This window comes from Jaculus jaculus, chromosome 7 (genome assembly GCF_020740685.1).
Source record: "Jaculus jaculus isolate mJacJac1 chromosome 7, mJacJac1.mat.Y.cur, whole genome shotgun sequence".
Taxonomy (NCBI): domain Eukaryota; kingdom Metazoa; phylum Chordata; class Mammalia; order Rodentia; family Dipodidae; genus Jaculus; species Jaculus jaculus.
The window spans coordinates 35750700-35772314 of NC_059108.1; the positions used below are offsets into that span (position 1 = coordinate 35750700).

At 39.9% G+C, this 21615-nt stretch overlaps 1 protein-coding gene and 1 pseudogene across 1 annotated transcript in view; one reads left to right on the forward strand and one right to left on the reverse strand.

Annotated features, from left to right (window-relative positions):
• Window positions 1-1101: 1101 nt before the first annotated feature.
• Window positions 1102-21615, reverse strand: part of Slc16a10 (solute carrier family 16 member 10) — a 153542-nt gene continuing 133028 nt past the window's right edge. Inside the window, exons 5-6 of the mRNA XM_004660635.3 lie at window positions 18426-18654; window positions 1102-2451 (exon numbers count right to left, since the gene is read on the reverse strand). Of these exons, the coding sequence (XP_004660692.1) occupies window positions 2222-2451; window positions 18426-18654 (459 nt within the window). The 3' untranslated portion in view covers window positions 1102-2221. The remainder of the gene's footprint in view (window positions 2452-18425; window positions 18655-21615) is intronic.
• Window positions 8126-8917, forward strand: LOC101593992 (annotated as a pseudogene).

A 21615-nucleotide genomic window follows, 5' to 3' on the forward strand; every position in this document is an offset into this window, starting at 1 on the left:
TTTAATCCCAGCACTCAGGAGGCAGAGGTAGGAGGATTGCTGTGAATTCGAGGCCACCCTGAGACTACACAGTGAATACCAGGTCAGGCTAGGCTACACGGAGACTTCACCTTGAAAAAAACTAACCACCAAAAATAAATAAATTAAAAAAGCAAGCAAACAAGACTATTGTAACATTTGAACTGGCAGGTGTGATCGCTGGCCTTAGTTGTGTCTTTGTTCACTTGGCACAAGCACTGACGCTAGTGTGATGTCTTAGACAAATGAAGGTGACTGCAGGAGGGCTTGATGGTATACTGCATTAGCAGGGCTAAACCCTTTTCTAAATGTTTAACGTAGGAATATAGGACAGTATAATCAAGAATGTAGTTTCTTGTTTGTTTTTTTTTCTATGAGAACCTTTTGCAAATAAATTGCCAAAGACAAATGTATAATTATGAGAAGTAGTAAGTTGCAGCCAGGCATGGTGGGGCACACCTGTAATTCTACCACTTAGGAGGTGGCAACAGGAGGATTACAAATTCCAGGTCAGCTTAGCTACATAGTAAGACCCTGTTTCAAAAGATCTTTAAAATAAATCAGTACTTAAATTATAACTGTGTGCATGGCATAGCTGAACATATCCAAAATCAAAATTATTGGCAGACAGCTTAGACTAAACCTCACAATAAATAAATAAACACATCAAAATTGTCCAAAATTCCATTAAAAATAAATTCTACATTTATGCTGTGAACTCTTTCAAGATAGCAGATGAGAAGCTTCCAGTAAAAGGAAAAGTCATTGCAATCTTTAGCTTGCAGTTGGTTGTACTCCCTCAGGTCAGTCCTCTGCCCACCCTCCCAGCAAGGGCACCTCTCTGTGTTCTCGGGTAGCTAGAAGGCCAAAAGGGAAGAACTGATGTGTAGACAACAGAGGATCAAGAGAGAGCTAGTGAGATGATGGAGTTCAGTTTCTTACCTTCCAATGGTTCAGACCCTTCAGGTGCTTAAGAGCAACATTCTTGTCAGGTGAGCAAGCTCATCTACACAAGTTTAGGATTTAAATATACTTTGAATATTAACTTTTAAAGGTCTATCACATAATTTCAAGGATAAAGGAAAGTGTTGTTCTGTTTTAATAAATGTGTAATGCACCATGGTATGACTTTGATTTTAATCTTAGGACCTCAAAGGTCATAGCTTTCTTTCTACAATCTGCACATAAATAGGAAAAAACTATCAAGATTAATGATAAGCATGGAGTAAACATAGTCATGCATCTAGCAACCTGCCATTGATGAATCATGCATATGATGGTGTTCTGCCGGGCTATATCTCCTATTGACAAGCAGGCCTTCTTCTGATGCTCACACAGTGAGATCACTTATCATCACATTCCTCAAAACATGCCCTTGTCATTGACACAGGACTCTGCACAGGAAGGCAAAAAAAATTTGCTAGAAAATTTTGGAAGTGTAGGAATTGTTTCTCTTTATAAGTATTTTTAATCTTTTAAGACCCATTAATTTCATAAGCCAATTTCAGAAATTGTTTCTATCACAGAATCAAACAGCAGGTGCTTCTGGCTCCTGGAGTAAACCTTACTGCAAACCTAGGGTAGGTGGAAGAAATGCCCGAGAGCTGCTCTGCCCTGCCCTCGGGAGAGGGTCTTCACCAAACACACCGAATCTGAGAATTTACCAGCATCTGCTCCACAAGGTCTCTTCACACGGGAGCACATCAGAATCTTTTAATTTCATAGCTGAAATAGTTAACTTATTATTATGTAGAATCCAGGCTTAAATTTTGTTTAAAAAAAAGCTTCAAAATGTTAAAGAAACTAAAACACCAGAACTAAAAATACCAGGAGAGACAAAAAAACAAAATATTTCCAGTTCTAACCAAACCCTAACCCTTTCAATGTAGCTCGAGGTATTTGTAAATTTTTGTACCAGCTAAATAGCACCCACAGTTTCCAAAACTGCCTTTTATTGAGATAGCTTCAAATGCTCACAATGTTTGACTTTTAGACATACTTTCCTGTAACAGTCTCTTCCCTCAGGCTCCTAGAAAGCTATTTGGTGGCAGAAAATGGTTCTTGAAGTAATACAGGTTCCATTTCCCAAGTGTGTGCTATTCCAAGGATGTGATTAAAAAAATAAGAAATTTGCAATTCATATAAAAGGAAAGCTTGCTTAAATTTCAAAAGCAAGTCTAGTCTGGTGAAGGTATGTAAGACATTAAATAATAGAGTCAGATTCTTTCTTGAAGATTCCAGATGAGCCCGACAGTAGGGAGTTCTGGTTCTCCAGCATTTTCTCCATCTTCTCTTCAACAGTTCTTTTGCTCTCTCTCTGTGTCTTACTGTGAATCCAGGGGATGAAGCAGAGAACCGCACCTCCAATAAAGGGAGGGATTCCGGCAAGGTAGAAAGCCATGTTGTAGGAGTCCAGCTTGTCCCGAAGTAACCCTGAGGAGGGAAACAGCTGTCACCAACAGCTCTTTTGTTTGAACACATTTGGATCTCAGGTCAATCACACTGATGGCCTAGGCCCAGCCTCGAACTTCCCCTCAAGAAGGTCAAGGTCGGCCGTGGTGGTGCATATCTTTAATCCCAGCACTCGGGAGGCAGAGGTAGGAGGATTGCCATGAGTTCGAGGCCACCCTGAGACTACATAGTGAATTCCAGGTCAGCCTAGACTAGAGTGAAACTCTACATCCCTACCTCGAAAAACAAAAAACAAACAAAAAAAAGGACTGGTTCAAATAGCTTAGAAATCATTTCTTAAGAACAAACTTTTTCTGATATGAGAATGTTAAAGAATCATACACACACACACTTTTTTTTGGTTTTTCAAGGTAGGGTCTCACTCTAGCCCAGGCTGACCTGGAATTAACTATGTAGTCTCAGGGTGGCCTCGAACTCATGGCAATCCTCCTACCTCTGCCTCCCGAGTGCTGGGATTAAAGGCGTGTGCCACCATACCGCCTCATAGAATCTTATATTTTTAATCTTGTCAGAATATAGCTCATCCCAAATTTGATTTGAGGAACATATTTGATACTAAACTGTCTTTTACAAGCCTCCTCAGAGCCAAGAATGGCAGCTCACACCTGGTATCCCAGCACTTGGGAGGCTAAGACAAAAGGACTGCCATAAGCTCAAGGCCAACCTGGGCTATAGAGTGAGACTCTGTCTCAAAAAATAATTTTAAAAAACCCACAAAAGCTGGGAGTGGTGGCGACACCTTTAATCGCAGCACTTACTCAGAAGGCAGAGGTAGGAGGATCGCCATGTGTTCAAGGCCACCTTGAGACTACATAGTGAATCCCAGGTCAGCCTGAGCTAGAGTGAGACCCTACCTTGACGAAACAAAATAATAATAATAATAATAATAATTATTATTATTATTATCATGAAAGAAACCCATAAAAACAAAACCCTTCATGGGCCATCTGGTGTATCAAACACAGGTGGCCAAGCCCCCAGCTACAGTGGCTCTTCATTGTCTACTTCTCAACCTGATCTTATGCCTATTTAATTTTATACTTAACACAGAACTATCCTATTTCTTAATTATTTTTAGATTATTTTATTTGAGATAGATAGATGGGTGGATGGATGGATAGTGAACATGGCCATGCCATGGCCTTCAGCCACTGCAAACGAACTCCAGATGCATGTGCCTCCTTGTGTATCTGGTTTACGTGGCTCCTTTGGCTTTGCACTAAGCCATCTCTCCAGCCCCCAGAACTACCTTAAATTATAATCTCAAATCATGAGAAATTCTACACCTAAGAGTCAAGACAAAGAAAGGAGGTTGTTAGATACATCTGAGAATGGCAGTGAGGCTTGTTAGTCCTTGGGAAGGGTAGAACATGTCTGGCATACTGACAGATCCTGGGGCCCTGCTACTGAAAACTATTTGTTTTTATTCTTTTTTTTTTTTTTTTTTTCTTTTCAAGGCAGGGTTTCACTCTGGTCCAGGCTGACCTGGAATTCACTATGTAATCTCAGGGTGGCCTAGAATTCATGGTGATCCTCCTATCTCTGCCTCCTGAGTGCTGGGATTAAAGGCATGCACTACCACGCCTGCCTGTTTTTATTCATGTGTGTGTGTGTAGGGGGGTGGTTTTTTGAGGTAGGGTTTCACTCTAGCCCAGGCTGACCTGGAATTCACTATGTAGTTTCAGGGTGGCCTCAAACTCACAGCAATCCTTCTACCTCTACCTCCTGAGTGCTGGGATTCAAGGCATGTGCCACCATGCCTGGCTCTGAAAACTATTATTTAGAGCATTTGTTTTTGTACTTCTCAGGCTGGAGAGATGGCTTAGTGGTTAAGGCACTTGCCTATAAAGCCAAAGGACCCAGGTTTGATTCCATTGTACCCAAGTAAGCCAGGTGCACTAGGTGGCACATGTGTCTGGAGTTCCTTTGCAGTGGCTGGAGGCCCTGGTGCATTCATTCTCCCCTCTCTCCTCTCTCTGATGAATAAATAAGTGGAAATAAAATAGTTTTTTTTTTAAAGACTATTCTTTACTTCTCACTTCCCTAAAAGTTCAGAGTACCCTTAGTGTTTTGAACTTTTACTACACATCCTCACAGTTATCTAAAACATCCAGGAACATACAGAACTGAACATGTACATACCTTCATTAAATAAGCATGTTTCAGTTAAGAACCACTGCATGAAAATGAATATGTGCATCCATTCTAGATATGAATATAAAATACAGAGGATCACTGAATATGTGACTTCCCTATCTTGAGTCAGAATGCCCCTATGTACCTTACCTTTCATCCTACAAACACTACTGACCAGTTCTTACTTCAACACTGTGAGGACCTCTGAACCTCCTGGTGAGCAGGGGGCTTCCTGCCAGCTGTGTTACTCCGCTCACTCTGGAAGCTTCCTTGCCTCCCTTCTTGGACTGTGAGCAAACTCTATTTTCTATTGAATTTTTACTAAAGCAACATTGCTCTCCTATTAAAGTACTGTTTATGATCTGCTGTGGATTTGAAAACCTAGATACGCCAGATGTGGTGGTGAACATCTTTAATCCCAGCACTTGGGAAGCAGAGGTGCCAGGATCTCTGCGAGTTCCAGGTCAGCCTGAGCTAGAGAGAGACCCTACCTTGAAGAAAAAAGGAAAAAATAAAGAACCAACAAACCCAGAAACTAAGCTTAGAGAGTACAAAAACAAGAATGAATCATATATTACCTGGGCATAAGCAAGGAGTGAAGGTTCCCCTCTAGGAAGACTGTCTCCTTGAGAATGAAACTGTGGCCTGCTCAGTAGTTTGTCAGGCACAGTGACAGCACATATATTTATTTTACCCTAATTATATTGAAACAACTTATGATGATTTCATGTCAACACCCAAGTACAACATGAGACAATTTCATATAATCATTCAGAGGATTTCTAAAAGTGAAATTCACTTAACATAAAATTATTTCATGGGGCTGGAAAGATTGCTTAGTGGTTAAGGTATTTGCCTGTGAAACCTAAGGGCCCAGGTTCAATTCTCAAGTACCCATGAAGCAACATGCACAAGGTGGCTCATGCATCTAGAGTTCGTTTGCAGTGGCTAGAGGCCCTGGAACACCCATTCTCTCCCATTTGCCCCCCCCAATAAATAAGTAAACCATTTAAAAAATTACCTATTTCTGGATGGATCTGGAAAGGATTATACTAAGTAAGGTAACCCAGGCCCAGAAAACCAAGCATTGCATGTTCTCTCTCATATGTGGATCCTAGTTACAGATGATTGGACTTCTGTGTGAGTAGGAGGAAAACTCAGTAGCAAAGGTCAGTAAACTAGAAAAGAAATATAAAGGGAAGAGAAAGGAAGGGAGGGAGTTACTTAATAGGATGTTATTATATATATGTAAGTAGAAGAATTAATGGGGGTGAAAGGCCCAAAGTGAGGTCAGGGGAAGAGACTGAGTAAAGGAGAGGTGGAGGGAGGGCTAATCAAAATCTAAGAGGATATAAATAAATCATATGGAATCCTACTTTTTTGGACAATGGAACACTCAGGAGCCATAGATTGTAGAAAATTTTTTCAGTGACAGGGATGGGATACCTTCCAGTGAATTGTTGGCCAGGGAAGTCCCTGATGCCCCAAAACATTATAGGCCATGGTTAAGGCCCCTGGTTTCCCACCAGGAATACATGGTAAGACCCTATTGCTGAAGACTCCACATACTTGGGCTGCAAGGCCACTGAGAAATACTGATGGAATTGAGCTGATAACCTCCTCCATGTAGACCAGCTGACAGAAAGCTGGAAGAAGTCATTCTGCATGCAGTTCAATGGGAGAAAGAGAAATCACCAGTGAAGATACTCAACAGTAGACACTTGCAAGCCTTATATTTGGCCAGTTAGGCCAAATGAGCCAACGGGTGCATTAGTGGCACATCTGTCATGGTGGAAACCAGCTGCCCTCTAATTGGACTGGAGGCCTGCTTCATGGTAGGGAATGCATCCCTGATACTGAAAACTTAAAACAGCGGTAGTCATGAACCCTAGGGGTATAATGTCTGCTGCTGTCTATCAAACTGCCCAGTAAGTACATCTCTTAATGTTCATACCCTTATATTAATGCTACTCTCACTTTTGGTAGAGAATTTTCTCTTTTCAGATGGCAGTGACCTTGGGACTACTCAGAAGGTATCATGGTGCTGGAAAGAAGTGACTGGAGTGCTCCGTACTGTAATATCTCTATCACACCTTCCAAGGCTCAGGGTCTAATGCAGAAGAGGTGGCAGAAAGAATGTAAGAGCCAAAGGAAGGATGGGACTCCTTACAACGTGCTCCCCCCAGACACAAAATGGCCTGGATATCCATGACTTCACAGTGCCTGACAATACCTATGCAAGACCATCATAAGAGGAGGAAAAGATCATGACATCAAAATAAAAGAGAGACTGATTGAGATGGAGAAGGGATATGATGGAGAATGGAGTTTCAAAGGGGAAGGTGGGGGAGATAGGATATTACCATGGGATATATTTTATAATCATGGAAGTTGATAATAAAAGTTTGAAATAAAAGGGGTCTGGAGAGATGGCATAGTGGTTAAGCACTTGCTTGTGAAGCCTAAGGGCCCCCGTTCGAGGCTCGATTCCCTAGGACCCACGTTAGCCATATGCACAAGGGGGCGCACGCGTCTGGAGTTCGATTGCAGTGGCTGGAGGCCCTGGCGCGCCCATTCTCTCTCCCTCTCTCTCTCTCTGCCACTCTCAAATAAATAAAAATAAACAAAAAATTAAAAAATTTGAAATAAAAAAAATAAATAAAAATTACCTACTTCAAAGTGAATTATCCAGTGGCATTTAGTAAACTCCCAGTGTTGTATTACCACTATGTCTATGTAGTTCCAAAATATTTTCATCATGCTAAAAGGGAACACCTTCACCATTTAATAGCTACTCTTCAGTCACTCCTTCACTGTAGCCCTTGGTGGTCACCACTTGATTTTCTGTCTATAAATTTATTTATTCTAGCTATTTCATGTAGAAGGATTCATACAGTACACAACTTTTTATATTTGGGTTTCTTACTTATAATAACTTTCTTGAGGAGGGAGAGAATTATCATGGTTTATTGTCTATAATTATGGAAGTTGTCAATAATAAAAAAATTTAAAAAGAATAATGTTCTTGAAGTTTATTCACATGAAATATCTATCAGAACAGCAATTTGTTTAGACATTCTACATTTTTTTTTAAAATTAATTTTCAGGGGGACTGAGTCTCACTATGTAGCACGGGCTCTTTTGGAACTAGCAGCTCTGTAGACCAAACTAGCCCTGAACTTGTAGTCTATCCTTCGGCCTCGGCCTCTAGAGTGCCAGGATTACAGGAATACACCACCTTGCCCAGCCAGCCACATTTTGTTTTCCCATTCATCTAACCATAAGAAAAGCAAATCCTTCCAGTGTTTTTTTTTAATCAACCATTCCTTAGGGGGATGTGCTATTTACATAAAAAAGCATATAGAGAAATCTGTTGGAATCTTCATCTTTTAAAAACATGCCTGGGGGGCCGCTGGGCGGCGGGGCGGGGCACCGCTAGGCCCGCCCCTTTCTCCCGCCGCCCACCCTGCGCCACCCGCTGTCACCGAGCGGCCGGTGTATGCAGAGCGGCTGTCGTCGCCCGCTGCTGCGTGTCCTGGGCCCGGGCTTCTCGCCGCTGACCCGCGGGCCGCTTCTCCAGTGTCCTCGCCACCTCATGAAGCCTCTGATCGAGTTCGTCCTCGGCGTCCGGGCCCCGGCAAGGGGACCCAGTGCGCGCGCATCGTGGGGAAATACGGCTACAGACACTGTCTGCAGGAGAGCCTCTTAGGGATGAGAGGAAGAGCCCAGATTCACAGTTTGGTGAGCTTATTGAGAAGCACATTAAAGAAGGAAAAATTGTGCCAGTTGAGATAACCATCGGCTTATTAAAGAGGGAAATGGATCAAACAATGGCCGCCAGTGCTCAGAAGAATAAATTCTTGATTGATGAGTTTCCAAGAAATCAAGACAATCTTCAAGGTTGGAACAAGACCATGGATGGGAAGGCAAATGTGTCTTTCGTTTTGTTTTTTGACTGTAATAATGAGATCTGTATTGAACGATGTCTCCAGAGGGGAACGAGTAGTGGAAGGAACAGAGAGAGCTTGAAAAAAGAATTCAGGCTTATCTTCAGTCAACAAAACCTATTATTGATTTATATGAAGAAATGGGTAAAGTCAAGAAAATAGATGCTTCTAAGTCTGTTGATGAAGTTTTTGATGAAGTTGTGAAGATTTTTGACAAAGAAGGCTAACCCTGAAAGGACCCTTGAAATCACGCTTGAATATTGGTTTGGTAGCTGCTATCACAGCCCCCTTTTAAGGCAGTTAATCTTTCAAAATTTTATCTCAATTAATAAATAGAAAATACACACTAAGACGAATTACATTTGTTTTACTTTTTAACGTTTGTTCATAAGAGCAGGCAGTGAGTTCAGGGTCTGCTTCATTCTGATTATCATGGTGCTCACAAGACAGAGAAGGGTATCAGCTAGCTATTTGTTGTTGTTAAAAAGACCATCCCTCTTATAGTTTGTGCCTTCTGTGAGCGAATTTTTTTAGGATGCATGTATTTTTTTCAGTAATTATAACATGTTCAGATTAGAGATTTTCACTGTTTCTTTTTGCTACAGATTTTAAATTTCCAAACTACTGAGTGAATTTGTGGACCAAATTTAAAAGAGCTTTTTGTGTAGTCAGGTCCTACACAAGGTGATTATTAGCAATGTTTCAGTATTTATCAAGTAACTAGTCATTTCCTGTAAGGAGAGGAAAACTGAGGTTTTGATATATTACAGCTTGTGCAAAGTTATCTGAAAGTTGTATGCAAGTCTGCTTCCAAGGTTTGGGCTGGAGTTGGAGGGGTTCAGAACCTGAAGAATTGTCTGCATTCTTCTGACAGAATCTGGGGCCAGGATCACATTCACATTGAGTCCTTGTGCTCCATACACATTGTTAACTGATTTTAACAAAATTCCTAGCAAGGGAACCTTGAGATGCGTATGCTAGTTTTGTGTTAATGTGACTCACTTCTCATTTTAATCATACTTCAAGGGATTTTTGTTTTGCTCTGTTTTGTTTTCTAGACTAAACATATAGTTAGAATAAATTAGAAAAAGCAATCTAATGGTTAATTTTCCCATTTGTATTTTATTTTCTGAAATATTTTTTCAGTTATTTGTTTAAAAAGATTTAAAAATCATTGCACTTTGGTCAGAAAAAATAAATATATCTTATAAATGTTGAATTCCTTTCCTGGCTACTTTGTTCAATAAAGTCTGAATGTCCAAACAACAACAACAACAACAAAAAACAAACAAACAAACAAACAAAAAACATGCTGGGCATGGTTGGCGCATGCCTTTAATCCCAGCACTCAAGAGGCAGAGGTAGGAGGATCGCCAGGAGCTTGAGGCCACCCTGAGACTACACAGTGAATTCCAGGAGAGCCTGAGCTAGAGTAAAACACTACTTCAAAAAACAAAAACAAACAAACAAAAAAAAAATCCCAGCAAAATATACTCTTCTACTAAAAAGTGAGGTGTATAAGAAATTACCAACTGCAGCAGAGAAGTAGGAGAGATCCAGGGCTGGAGAGATGGCTTAGTGGTTAAGGCATTTGCCTGCAAAGCCAATGGACCCTGGTTCAATTCCCCAGGACCCACGTGAGCCAGATGCACAAGAGGGCACATGAGTCTGGAGTTCATTTGCAATGGCTGAAGGCCCTGGCGTGCCCATTCTCTCCCTCTCTTTCTCTGTCAAATAAATAAATAAATATTTTAAAAAATAATTAGAAGTTGGAGAAATCCAGAGTGTCTAGAGCCCACAGAAGCAGGTAGAAGCGGCTCCAGCAATAGCAGCACCAGGTCCGCGTGGCTCCAGCTGTAAGGCTTGGCCTGAGCTGCAAGAAAAGCCAGATGAGGGCGGGCTGGAGAGATTGCTTAGTGGTTAGGTGCTTGCCCGTGAGGCCCGATTCCCCAGGACCCACGTTAGCCAGATGCATAAAGGGGGCGCACATGTCTGGAGTTTGTTTGCAGTGGCTGGAGGCCCTGGTATACCCATTCTCTCTCTCTGCCTCTTTCTCTCTCTGTCTGTCACTCTCAAATAAATAAACAAAAAATTAAAACAAAGTTTCTCTCCACCAGAAATGATTAATCATCTTTTTTAAAAAAAGGAAAAAAAAGGAAAGCCAGGTGAGGAGACTCTCTACTCACAGTGAAGATCCTCGCAAACTCAAGAAATGTGAAGGGGGACTGCAGGGAAGAACGATGGAGCAGCTCATGAGGAAGACAATTGGGAGGACCAGCAGGAAAACCCTCCACAGCCTCCCCTCCCCCACTGCCAGTGTAAGTGCCAGCAAGCACCAGAGACCCGGGAAAGGGAGCTCACCTATACAGCACCTGACACGTGATCAGAGCAGTGATCCAGCGACCCAGCCAGCCTACCTGAATCCACAGCGCAACAAAGAGGGACCCAAGCAAGAGCACAGCATAACTGAGACCAAAATCATCCCAAAAGGTAACTGGGATTACACCAGGGAAGGGCCTCACATGGTCACAAGCTGACTTGGAACCCTCAACAGACCAGAACTCTTAGCCTCCTAGTTGACAGGATTAAGGGTGTGGAGCAACACACAACCTAAGGGACTGTGACTTTTTTTGGAGGATCTGGTAGTCATATACCTACTTTTGCATAAATATTCTGTACTCTTTTTCATTGAATGTGTACATTGTTTAGTTAAATTTTAGAATCTGCCTGTATTTTGTTCTACCGAGCCTTCCTGAATACTCTCTAGCAGGCAAACAACACCTAGGGTCACTTTTGTAGATACTCTGAGAGTCTTAATAACCACAACTAGCACCTTAAGCTCCTACCCTGAAGATATATAACATCAGATTGATTAATACATCTAATAATACTGCAGCTAATTAGAAAATCCAAGCATTAAATTAATCCAAGATGCAAAAATATGTACATTATAACACAAGAAACACCAAAAATTGAGACAATATAAATCAACCAAAAACTATTAATGCATCAGAAAGGACCTCCAGTGAGACTGATTTAGAGGAAATGCCTGAGAAAGATTACAAAAGAATGATTATAAATATGTCCAAAGAAATCAGGGAGGAAATCAAAGGAATAAAAGAGGAAATCAAAAGAATCAAAGATGACCCTGGAAACAAATTTAATGAAATGAGAAGGCCAATACAAGACATAAATAAGGAAATGGAAATAATAAAAAAAATCAGTCAGAATTACTAGCAAAGAAGAACACAGTAAATGAAATTAAAAAAAAAAAAAAAAAAAAAAAAACGCTAGAAAATCTCTCCAGTACAATGGATGAAGGAGAGGACAGAATATCTAAACTAGAAGACCAGGTGGCAGATCTAATACAGGCAAACAAAGAAAAAGAAAAACTAATAGAAAAGTATGAAAGGAATTTCAAGATATTTGAGACACTATGAAAAGATCAAACATAAGAATTCAGGGCACAGTAGAAGGAGAAGAATTTCACTCCAAAGGCACATTAGGCATCTGCAACAAAATCAAAGAAGAAAACTTCCCCAAATTGGGAAAGAGATACCAATGCAGATACAGGAAGCCTTTAGAACACCAACCAGACAAAACCTGGAAAGAACCTCTCCTCACCATATTATAATTAAACTACCAAACATACAAACCAAAGAAAATATATTGAAAGCAGTTAGACAGAAAAATCAAGTCACATATAAAGGCAAGCCCATCAGGACCACAGCAGATTACTCAATACAAACTTTCAAAGCCAGAAGGGCTTGGAATGACATATTCCAAGTTTTGAAAGATAACAACTGTCAACCAAGGTTACTTTATCCTGCAAAACTATCTATCAGATAGATGGAGAAATAAGGACATTCCACAACAAAAGCAGGCTAAAGGAATATTTGAAGACAAAACCAGCTCTACAGAAAATACTTGAAAGGATCCTCCATGCTGAAGAGAAAGAGAAACACACATATAAGGAAACTGGGGGGAAAAAAACATACTCAAACTGGTTAATATAAGAAAGAAAGGTAAAAACCGGAAGAACTACAAAACAAGAAAAATGGCAAAAATAAATACGCACCTTTCAATAATAACTCTTAATATCAATGGCCACAATGCCCCAACCAAAAGACACAGGTTTGCAGACTGGGTTAAACAGCAGGATCCTTCAATTTGTTGCCTACAAGAAACTCACCTTTCTACAAAGGATGGACACTATATTAGGGGAAAGGTTGGAAAATGGTGCTTCAAGCAAATAGGCCTAGAAAACAAACAGGGGTGCTATCCTAATATCTGACAAGTAGACTTCAGTCCAAAATTAGTTAGGAAAGATAAGGAAGATCACTTTATATTGATGAAAGGCACTCTCCAACAGGAGGACATTATAATCCTAAATATATATGTACCAAACATGGGGGCTCCCAACTTCATCAAACAAATGCTATTAGAACTAAGGTCATAGATAACACCAAACACAGTTGTAGTAGGTGACTGCAACACCCCACTCTCATCAACTGATAGGTCATCCTAGCAAAAAATAAACAGAGATGAATCTGGATTGAATGAGATCATAGAACAAATGGACCTAGCAGATATATACAGGACATTTCATCCAAATCCTGAAGAATACACATTCTTTTCAGCAGCGCATGGAACATTCTCTAAAATAGACCGTATATTAGGACACAAAACAAATCTTAACAAATACAGGAAAACTGAAATAATTTCTTACACTCTATCTGAACACAATGGGATTAAACTACAAATCAATAGCAATAAAAGCTATAGAGCATACACAAAATCATGGAAACTAAATAATATACTACTAAATAATGAATGGGTCAATAAAGAAATCAAGAAGGAAATCAAAAATTTATAACGTCAAATGATTATGAGAACACAACATGCCAAAACCTTTAGGACACAATGAAGGCAGTCCTAAGAGAGAAATTTATAGCTTTAAGTGCCTATATTAAGAAATTAGAAAGCTTGCAAGTAAACAACTTAATGCTTCACCCTTAAAGCCTTGGAAAAAGAACGTGGCAAACTAAAAATAAGTAGATGGGAAGAAATAATAAGACTAGGGCAGAAATTAATAAAATAAAACTGCCCCCCCAAACAATCTAAAGAATAAATGAAACAAAGAGTTGGCTCTTTGAAAGGATAAACAAGATTGATAAACCCTTAGCAAATCTGACCAAAAGAAAGAGAAGAGACACAAATTAGTAAAATTAGTGATGAAAAAAGCACTATCACAACAGATACCAGAGAAATTTAAAAAAATCATACGGACTTACTAAAAGAACATATACTCCACTAAGTTTGAAAATCTGAAAGAAATGTATGATTTCCTTGATTTATATGACGTACCTAAGTTAAATCAAGATGAGATTAACCACTTAAATAGACCTATAACAAGTATGGAGATACAAGCAATTATCAAAAATCTCCCAAATAAAAAAAGTTCAGGCCAGACGGATTCACCAGAGAATTTTACCAGACCTTCAGAGAAGAACTAACACCAATGCTTCTTAAACTTTTCTTTTCCTTAAAATAGAAAAAGAAGGAATCCTACCAAACTCCTTCTACAAAGCCAGTATCATCCTAATACCAAAACCAGACAAAGACAGGACCAAAAAAAAAAAAAAAAAACAAAAAGAAAGAAATTTACAGACCAATCTCCCTCATGAACATAGATGCAAAAATTCTCAACAAAATATTGGCAAACAGAATACAAGAATATATCAGAAAGATCATTCACCCTGACCAAGTAGGCTTTATCCCAGAGATGCAGGGATGGTTCAACATAGGCATATTGATAAATGTAATATATTATATAAATAGACTGAAGGACAAAAATCACATGATCATCTCATTAGATGCAGAAAAATCATTTGACAAAATCCAACATGCCTTCATGATAAAAGTCCTACAGAGACTGGGAATAGAAAGAACATATCTCAACATAAGAAAGGCTATTTATGACAAGCCTACAGCCAACATAATACTAAATGGAGAAAAACTTGAAGCTTTTCCACTAAAGGGTGGAAAGTCGTGTCCACTCTCCCCACTTTTATTTAATATAGTACTAGAAGTCTTAGCCATAACAATAATGCAAGAAACACACATAAAGGGATACAAATTGGAAAGGAAGAGATCAAGTTATCAATATTTACAGACGACATGATTCTATACATAACGGACCCTGAAGACTACCAGCAAACTGTTAGAGCTGAAAAACACGTATAACCATGTAGCAGGATACAAAATAAACACACAGAAATCAGCAGCCTTCTTGTATGCTAACAACAAACACAGAGGATAAAATCAGAGAATCACTCCTATTCACAATTGGATAAAAAAAATAATAAAGTACCTTGGATTAAACCTAACCAAGGAAGTGAAAGATCACTACAATGAAAACTTTAAAATACTCAAGTGAGAAATTGCAGACGACACTAGGAAATGAAAAGACATCTCTTGTTCTTGGATTGGAAGAATCAATATTGTGAATGGAAATCTTACCAAAAGCAATCTACACATTTAATGCAATCCCCATCAAAATTCCAATGGCATTCTTCATGAAAATAGAAACAACAATCCAAAAATTCATTTGGAAGCATAAAAATCCTTGAATATCTAAAACAATTTTGAGCAACAAAAATAAGGCTGGTGGTATCACCATCCCTGATTTTAACCTATACTACACAGCCACAGTAACAAAACCAGCATGGTACTGGCACAAAAGCAGATAAGTAAATCAATGGAACAGAGGAACCAGAGGTAAGTCCAGGTAGCTATAGCCACCTGAACTTCGACAAAAATGCCAAAAATATTCATTGGAGAAAAGACAGCCTCTTCAGCAAATAATGCTGAGAAAACTGGATATGTATCTGTACAAGGATGAAAATAGATCTTTCTCTTACTCCATAAACAAGAATTAAGTCCAAATGGATCAAAGACCTTAATATCAAATCTGAAACTCTGAAACTGCTGGAGGAAAAAGTAGGGGAAACCCTTCAACATACTGGTCTTGGTAAAGACTTTCTGAATTATAACCCCAATTGTTCAGGCAATAAATCCATAGATTAATTGCTGGGACCTAATGAAATTGCAAGCTGTTTGTATGGCAAAAGACAATGAATAGAGCAAAGAGGCAATAGAGTAGGAGAAAATCTTTGCCAGCTATAGATCTGATAGAGGATTAATATCTAGGAAATACAAAGAACTCAAAAAATTAAATAATAAGAAATCAAACAAGCCAATTAAAAAATGGGCTATGGAACTAAATAGAGTTCTCAAAAGAAGAAACACAGATGGCATATAACATCTAAAAAAAATGTTCTACATCCCTAGCTATCAGGGAAATGCGGATTAAAAACTATGTTGAGAGGGAGGGAATTACCATGGGATATATTTTATAATCATGGAAAATGTTAATAAAAATTAAAAAAAAAAAAAAAAAAAAAAACTATGTTGAGATTCCACCTTACTCCTGTCAGATTGGCTACCGTCATGGAAACAAATGAACATAACTGCTGGCAAGGATTTGGAAAAAGAGAAACCCTTCTACACTGTTGGTGGGAATGCAATCTGGTCCAGCCATTATGGAAATCGGTGTGGAGGTACCTGAGACAGCTAAAAGTAGATTTACCATAGATTAATAGATTAGTGGGGTGAAAAGGCCTAACTGAGGTCAGGGGAAGAGATTGAGTAAGGAAGGGTTCAGGGAGGGCTAATCAAAATCTAAGAGGATATAAATAAATCATATGGAAACCTACTTTTTTGGACAATGGAACACTCAGGAGCCATAGATTGTTCCTAGAAAATTTTCAGTGCCAGGGATGTGATACCTTCCAGTGAGTTGTTGGCCAGGGATGCCCCAAAAACATTGTCAAGGCCCTTGGTTTCCCACCAGGAATAGATGGCAAGACCCTACTGCTGAAGACTCCACATATGTGGGCTGCAAGGTCACTGAAAAACCCTGCTGGAGCTCAGCTGAAAACCTCCTCCATGTAGACCAGTCAACAGAAAGCTGGAAAAAGCCACAGTGCATGCAGTTCAATGGGAGAGAGAGAAATCACCAATGAAGATACTCAACAGTGGACACTGCAAGCCTTATATTTGTCCAGCCAGGCCAAATGAGCCAACGGGTGCAATAAGGGCACATCTGTTATGGGGGAAACCAGCCACCCTCTACTTTGACTGGAGACCTGTTCCATGGGAGGGAATATATATTTCCCTGATACTGAAAACCTACAACAGGGGTAGTCATGAGCTCTAGGAGTATAATGTCTGCTGCTGTCTGGCTAAAAGTATATACTATGCCTACCAAACTGCCCAGTAAGCACTTTTCTTAATGTTCATATCCATATATTAATGCTACTCTCACTTTTGGCTACAGAACCTTCTCTTTTCAGATGGCCTTATGATGACTCAGGAAGCACCATGGTGTTGAGAAGTGACAGAGGAGTGCTCAGAAGTGAAATATCTCAATCACACCTTCCATGGCTCAGGATCCATGACGAAAGAGGTGGTGGAAAGAATGTAAGAGCCAAAGAAAGGGTAGGACTCCTTACAACATGCTCTCCCCAGACACAAAATGGCCTGGATATCCATGACCTCACAGTACCTGACACTACCTACACATGACCATCATAATAGGAGGAAAAGATCATGACATCCTAATAAAAGAGAGACTAATTGAGAGGAGAAGAGGATATGATGGAGAATGGAGTTTCAAAGGGGAAAATGGGGGACGGGAGGCAATTACCATGGAATACTGTTTATAATTATGGAAGTTGTCAATAAAAAAATTTTAAAAACACAAAAGAATTCCAGGAGGCCAGTCATAAAGGAAGTACACTCCAGGGTCTCACAGTGAAGAAAGGAGAATAGATCCCTTTATGCTTGCACCAGGGGGGAACAGACAGAGTACCTCTGAAAAAACACTCACTTCTCAATATCAGTGGGGGAAGAAGGGGTTAGTTCCAGAAGTGCCACCAGATACCAAAATTCTTGGATGCTCAGGTCCCTTGTATAAAATGGCATGGTGGGGACTGGAGAGATAGCTTAGCAGTTAAGGCGCTTGCCTGTAAAGCCTAAGGACCCAGGTTCAATTCTCCAGGTCTTATGTAAGCCAGATGCACTAGGTGGCGAATGTGTCTGGAGTTCATTTGCAGTGGCTAGAGTCCCTGGCCTGCCCATTTCTTACTCTTTCTCCCTAATAAATAAATAAATAAAAATAGATCTTAAAAAAACTTCATTGACAATTTTCATACATGTTAACAACGTATTTTGATTGTTTTGTCCACCACCATCATCCATGATACCATGTTAATAGCCCTTATCTTTTTTGATGACATGTTTCCACTTGTCCAACACATATACTAAGTGGAAGACAGGAAACGTGATAGCATAACTCACTGGACGAGCATGTTTAGCATACGCCAGGTCCTGGGTTCAATAACCAGCAGCCCCTTCCAAAAAGTCAGTCTTTTGCTGGGGCTGTAGGTCCTTACCTTGTGTGCACAGGTCTTGGGCTTGAACTTCAGCACATGCAGGAGCTCGTGCATACGTACACACAGTAAAAGGTTAAAGCTTACTGTCACACATTTTATTCAGCATTTCAGATGCTAGCATCTACAGAATGCTAAGGATAAAGCTGTAAGAGGTGCTCCCCAGCAAAACTTTTCAACAAAATGTTTATAGCTAGTCTTATTAAAATGTGAAAGTGAAGATGCAAGAAAAAGAACTAGTAATAATAAAGTATAATACATTTACATATAAGTGTTGCTTGGCATCTAAAGTAGAAACTGTTATGAATTAACATAATTACTAGAGAATCATATTTACCTGCAATGGGTGGGCCCACAGTCATTGGTACAGACATGAATCCAAGAAGAAATCCAATTGCTTGGGAGACATCCTGAGCACCAACTAGCTCAAAAGCAATGGGGGCCATGATAGAAATGAAGCATCCGTCGAAGAGACCCATGATGAGGCAGACAGCGATGAGAGCCCCAAAGACGCTGCACAGGGGGATCATCATGGACATCAGGCCAATGAAGAAGAAGGAGAGTACCTGGGACAGATGACCGCAGGTCAGCTTTGCTTTCAGGACAGCAACTTCCAGTGACAACTTAACACACCCTTCCCCTTGAGGTTTGATAACCAATTTCCTTGAGATCCTTTCATATCTTCTCAAGAATGTTATTGTTTACTCCTTTATTTTCCAGCTGGCAATTTTGTTGAAGTCAGAAATTGTAACCAAAAAAAAAAAAAAATCTAGATATTATGAGGTTTAAGGATCCTGCACCTGGTTAATGCTCAATTAGTTGGAATTTATTTATCAAACACTTTATTGTCTTTTACCTTTGAAATCACTGTATATATAAAAAACACAAATATGTCTGTGTACTTCAGAGTTAAGATTCATAATATTTATTTTGAGCCACTGAACACTTTTATCTTTGAACAGTTAATTGAATGAAATATACCTGATTTTGCTTGCCATTTAGTAAATACTGTGCTATGTACTAAAGATTTCTACAATGAATCGGACCTGTTTTCTCCTGTTTGGTTATAGAGAGATGGGTAGTTGAACAAATAAGTACAGATGAAAAACAATACACACATTACCACAGTTATATATTAAAAGTAGAGCAGATCCATACATAAAAAAAGGAGAGAATAGACATTTAATATATTTTTTGGTAGTTACAATTGGAAATTTTGCTGAGTATGGCAGAATATTCTGTAAGTCCCGGAGGCAGAGGCAGGAGAAAAGAGTTCAACACCTACATGGTAAGAGCCTGTCTCCAAAACAACCCAAAACCTGGACATTAATCAGGAGGGCTATTTAAAGCATTGAGTTTCAAGGATGTGAAAACATGTAACAGCCACTACTGCTTGTTTAGTGTTTTAAACCATTCATGGAAGGGAAGACACGTGGCAGGAGCATGGGGCAGCTGATCACATTATGATGCCCACAATCAGGAAGGCGAGAGAGAAGAGCGCTGGAGCTCAGCTTGCTTTCTCCTTTTTATTCAGTCTAGGACCTCAGCCCACAAGACAGTGTTACGCACATTCAAGACGGGTTCTTTCAACTTTAATTAACTTAATCTAGAAACTCTCTCACAGACATGTCCCCCAGGTATGATTCTAGATCATGTTGACAAATAATAGAAACTACCACAGATTTACCCCTGTCACCTAGACACCCAAACATATCACTTTAGTTCATAACCTTAGTGGAGGTACGAATCAAATGTTCCCTGTACACTCATGTGTTCTCAATGCACGGTTCCCAGCTGATGGCAACTTGGGAGGTGGAGACTTGCTGGAGGAGGGGTGTTGCTGGGGCAGACCTTGAGGTTTATTAGTCCCTACTTTGCCAGTCTTAGTTTAGCAATCTTGCTACTGTTTCCACCCACTGTGGCAGAGGTAATGTCCAGCTTCTGCTCATGCCATACTTTCCTTTGCCATCTTGAAGCTTCCCCAAGAGACTGTAAACCAAAACCCCAAACCAAACCCAAACCAAACCAAATCAAAAACATTCCTCCCATCAGCTGCATTTGGTTGGATATTTATTCCAGCAACGAGAAGGTAACTGCAACAACTTTCCACCCATTGTCCCCATGGGCTCATGGACCTCACATATGGCAAAATGCATTCAGTGCAACTTAAGTCACTACGTAGTTTCAGGGTGGCCTTGAACTCACGACAATTCTCCTACCTCTTCCAAGTGCTGGGATTAAAGGTGTGTACCACCATGCCCAGCCTCCTCATTTCTTAATTCTTTACCTAACTGCATGTTTTTTCTTTCTAAACTGTATTAATTTGTATTCTTTTTTTCTAATTATTTAACCAAGATTTATTATGGTTATTATCTTGAGAGAGGGTCTTGCTATATAACTGCCCTCCTTCTCATATCTTCCTGCTTCAGTTTCTAGAGAATTGGGATTATAGGCATGTGCTAACACATCTGCCTTAACATTATTAATTTGTGGGCGCAGATGACTCAGCAGTTAAGGAGCTTGCCTGTGAAGCCTAATGACCCACTTTCAATTCCCCAATACCCAGGTAAGCTAGATGCACAAAGTGGTGCATACATCTGGAGTTCGTTTGCAATGGCTGGCAGCCCTGGCATGCCCATTCTCTCTCTTTCCTCTTTGCTTGCAAATCAACCAATCAATAAATAAATATCATTAGATTATTAATTTGTTACTTTAGAGTAAAAGTTTTTTTTTTGGTTTTCCTTTGAGAACTGAGCTCTCTAAGTTCATTCACCTATTTACTTATTCTTTAAGAATTTCGGCTGGGTATGGTGGCACATGTCTTAAATGCCAGCATATAGGAAGGAGGCAGAGTTCAAGACCAGCATGGAACTACCAAGTGAATTCTAGGTCAGACTGAGCTAGAGTGAGACCCTACCTTGGTGGGGGGGGGGGAGGGGAAGAATTTCTCAGAAGAAAAAATCTTTTACCTAATTTGTAGCCATAGCAGTGAAGCAGTGAGAACCAGCGCCCTTTTCCTTCCCAGAATGTCTATAAGCTGGTAAGAACATACCTACTGCTGAGAAATAAATACCTGTCCTTTACATGCTGGGATACGTGGGCCACAAGGAACACGTGACAAGGTGTAATAAACTGTCCACATAGGAAGCTCATAAATACCGATTCATAAACCAAATACTGATCTGTAAATACTGGAAAGCAGTTTGAAAGATGAATAAATTTAGTATTACATGCTATAAATTTTTCTTTCCAATATAGCAACTCTGGTTAGATTTACATAAGGGATTCAGAGGCCCCAAATTCTCTACTAGGCTCTGGCTCTGGCATTTAATGCAACAGTGACTGAGGTATTATTGCTTTTTAAAAAATACTTTTAGAGCTGGAGAGATGGTTCAGCAGTTAAGTGCTTGCCTGTGAAGCCTAAGGACCCCGGTTTGAGACTCAATTCCCCAGGACCTGTGTTAGCCAGATGTACAAGGGGGTGCACGCGTCTGGAGTTCGTCTGAAGTGGCTGGAGGCCCTGGCGC